The 2,549-nt window shown below is 45.5% G+C and overlaps 1 protein-coding gene across 1 annotated transcript; it reads right to left on the bottom strand.

The window, feature by feature from the left end:
- Positions 1 to 563: 563 nt before the first annotated feature.
- sp9 (sp9 transcription factor) lies at positions 564 to 2,176 on the bottom strand. The gene is made up of 2 exons (XM_068034571.1): positions 2,156 to 2,176; positions 564 to 1,895 (listed from the first exon to the last, which is right to left on the bottom strand). Exons 1-2 carry the CDS (start codon positions 2,174 to 2,176, stop codon positions 564 to 566), a joined length of 1,353 nt encoding a protein of 450 aa, XP_067890672.1.
- Positions 2,177 to 2,549: the final 373 nt, after the last annotated feature.

The raw sequence follows: 2,549 nt of genomic DNA, 5'->3' as shown, positions 1-2,549 counted from the left end.
TAGTATTGTTGATATTTTGCCCCATCATTTATGGTTGTTAAATTGCTCACGATTTATTTTAGAAGATAATCTTATTTTTTAATGTTATGATTTATGTAGAGCAGAGTAAGTTAATAACAAAGAAATGTTCCATGTTTGCACTTGCACAATTTATTTATACAGATAAATGCATATAATACTTCCTTTAAAATATGCGGCGCCGATTTGCTGTTCATATAGTATGTGGATGAGCAGATTGATATTTCATAATCTATTACATATTGACTTTCACAAAGTGCATTGAAATCAAAAATCTCCCCGAATCGAATGCGACCCGGTCACAAAATAGCTTTATCAAACATTTACAAGAAAAAAAGAGAAAACACGGGACATTCTGAACATTTTCTGTACACGGAATTTTAAACAATCTTATACATGGAGAAACAAGTCCCAAGCATTTGATGCACATTTGCTCACCTTTTAAGATGCAACCTCCGTGACAGTACAGGGCTTGGAACTCCAAGTACATAATAGTTAATTTGGACACAAAGTTTTAATGTTTTCCCCCTTTTAGGGGGTTAGATTTAGGAATCATTTTGTACCGGAGTAGCTGCCTTGATCGCTCTATTGGAGTGTACAGCTTCCATTAGGATATCTGGTGATTCTGATCTGGGGGTCTCCAAGTTACTGGTGTCGGTGTCACTGTCGCTGCCCTTTTTGCCCCCGCCGCCGCTGTGTGTTTTGATGTGTTTACTTAGGTGATCGCTCCTCATAAACCGTTTGTTGCAGACAGGACATGCGAAGCGCTTCTCTCCTGTGTGGGTTCTCAAATGTCTCTGCAGCTCGTCCGATCGGGTGAAGCGTTTGCCGCAGAACAACCAGTTACAGACGAAGGGCCTCTCCCCAGTATGCCACCTTAAGTGTGCCTTGAGGTGAGAAGTCTTGCCGTAGACCTTCCCGCAGCCTGGAATGTGACAGCTATGGAGGCCCTTCCTCCGAAGGCTGGCCCCGGCAGGTCCAAGGCGCTCGGCCTCCTGGCAATTGGGGCAATCGCAGGTTGCTCTGCCAGAATAACGTCGGGAGGACCTGGCCGAACTTCCTAGTCCTGAAGGACCCGAAATCATGGAGTTCGCCGTGATTGCAGCCGAGGTGGAATCCGTGTAGGATGGAATCATAGGCTTGAAGCCATCTTGGGCGAGCATACGTTGTCCAGTGGACAACAGGTGAGAAGCGGTGGAACCGATTCCGGTGGAACTGAAGGCGGAATGGCTCAGAGTTGAGAAGTCTGCGTTGTAATTGCTGAGTTGGGAGTGCAACGAAGCCTGTGGAGTCCCCGAATGAAGGGTGGGCTGGAGGCCCCCATTTGGATTCTGGACTTCCAGCCAGCTGGGGTTAGTGTGCACATCCCACCAGGAAGAAGCCCCGCTCCCAACTTCGCCGGAAATGGTGGAATGGAAACCAGATTTGTACCAGGATTCATATGGATGAGCCATTCCTACCCTAGGGTACATCCCTTGGAGAGTGTCAGCGGAAGAGTGGACTTTGGATATGAAAGCCGATTGTCCAGTGTCTTGGGGGTTGACAGTAGCTGAGACAGAGTTAGAGAAGAGGCTGTATTCGGTGCCAAAAGCAGAAGATGTTGGAGAGGTGGAGGCCAAACAGAAAGCGCTGTTCCCGGAACCGTTACTGACGGAGAAACTGTTGCTGATTCCGCCCGAAGCTCGACTGTTGGCTACGCTGAATCCTGACAAGCCAGACCCCAGATTACAATTGGAGACAGAACGTTTCCATGGATGAAATCCGCCCTTCCCAAATGCACTGGATTCTGGCAAAGTTGTTAATGGGCTTGTGTTGCCAATCTTGTTACAAGTTGCGGCCAGCATTGCCAACGGAGTGGTTCCAAATCTGGGTTCTTCCTAGGAGTGGAAAATATTATGTAAGTAACATATGGTTGAAGATGAAAACAAGTGAAAATAAATAACAACAATTGCAACCGTCTTAGGAAAGCATCCAAAAAGTTTCTAAGGAATAAGTATATTTAATAAAAAGACAGTCGATTTGTTTTCTGTTTCTGTACAATAATTCACTGAAACCATAACTACTTGCCACAAATTATTACAATGCACTTGAAGGTAAAGTTTATGTAACTGTTCAAAATTAAGTTTGCACAACTTACCCCAAGTATTGAAGTTGCCATGACCGGTTGCTTCTTCTTCTTGCTGATGCGGTGTTCTTAATTTAAACGAAACTAGGCTGTCACAGTTGAGGAATATGACTATTCACTCACTGCCTTGTTCTCCGGACTACTCGACCTAATTGTAGTGAGCGCACGCTTTGAAGTGTCACTGTGCTGAGCTCTTAGCCAATCAAACCTTTTATTACACGGCCAGGGCGAGCAGTCAGCCATTCAGAGTGCCCAGCACGCCACGACGGATAGGTCACAGCCAATCACAGCATCTGGAACACCACTGAAACTGGGCAGCATGCGTCAATCACCCATTGCAGTATCTCACTACACTGCACATTGATGTTCTTGTTAATACATTCAGATTCGGTAATACTGTACACGG

Source organism: Heterodontus francisci, chromosome 7 (genome assembly GCF_036365525.1).
Source record: "Heterodontus francisci isolate sHetFra1 chromosome 7, sHetFra1.hap1, whole genome shotgun sequence".
Taxonomy (NCBI): domain Eukaryota; kingdom Metazoa; phylum Chordata; class Chondrichthyes; order Heterodontiformes; family Heterodontidae; genus Heterodontus; species Heterodontus francisci.
Note: the sequence above shows the minus strand (reverse complement) of the source record. Positions and strands in the feature narration are given on the sequence as shown.

Bases quoted from the DNA above. Each gene is read 5' to 3' on its own strand.
- sp9 (XM_068034571.1), bottom strand. From the start codon at position 2,176: ATGGCAACTTCAATACTTGGG. The intron at 1,896-2,155 runs GTAAGTTGTGCA...TTCCACTCCTAG, and splicing joins TGGCAACTTCAATACTTGGG to GAAGAACCCAGATTTGGAAC.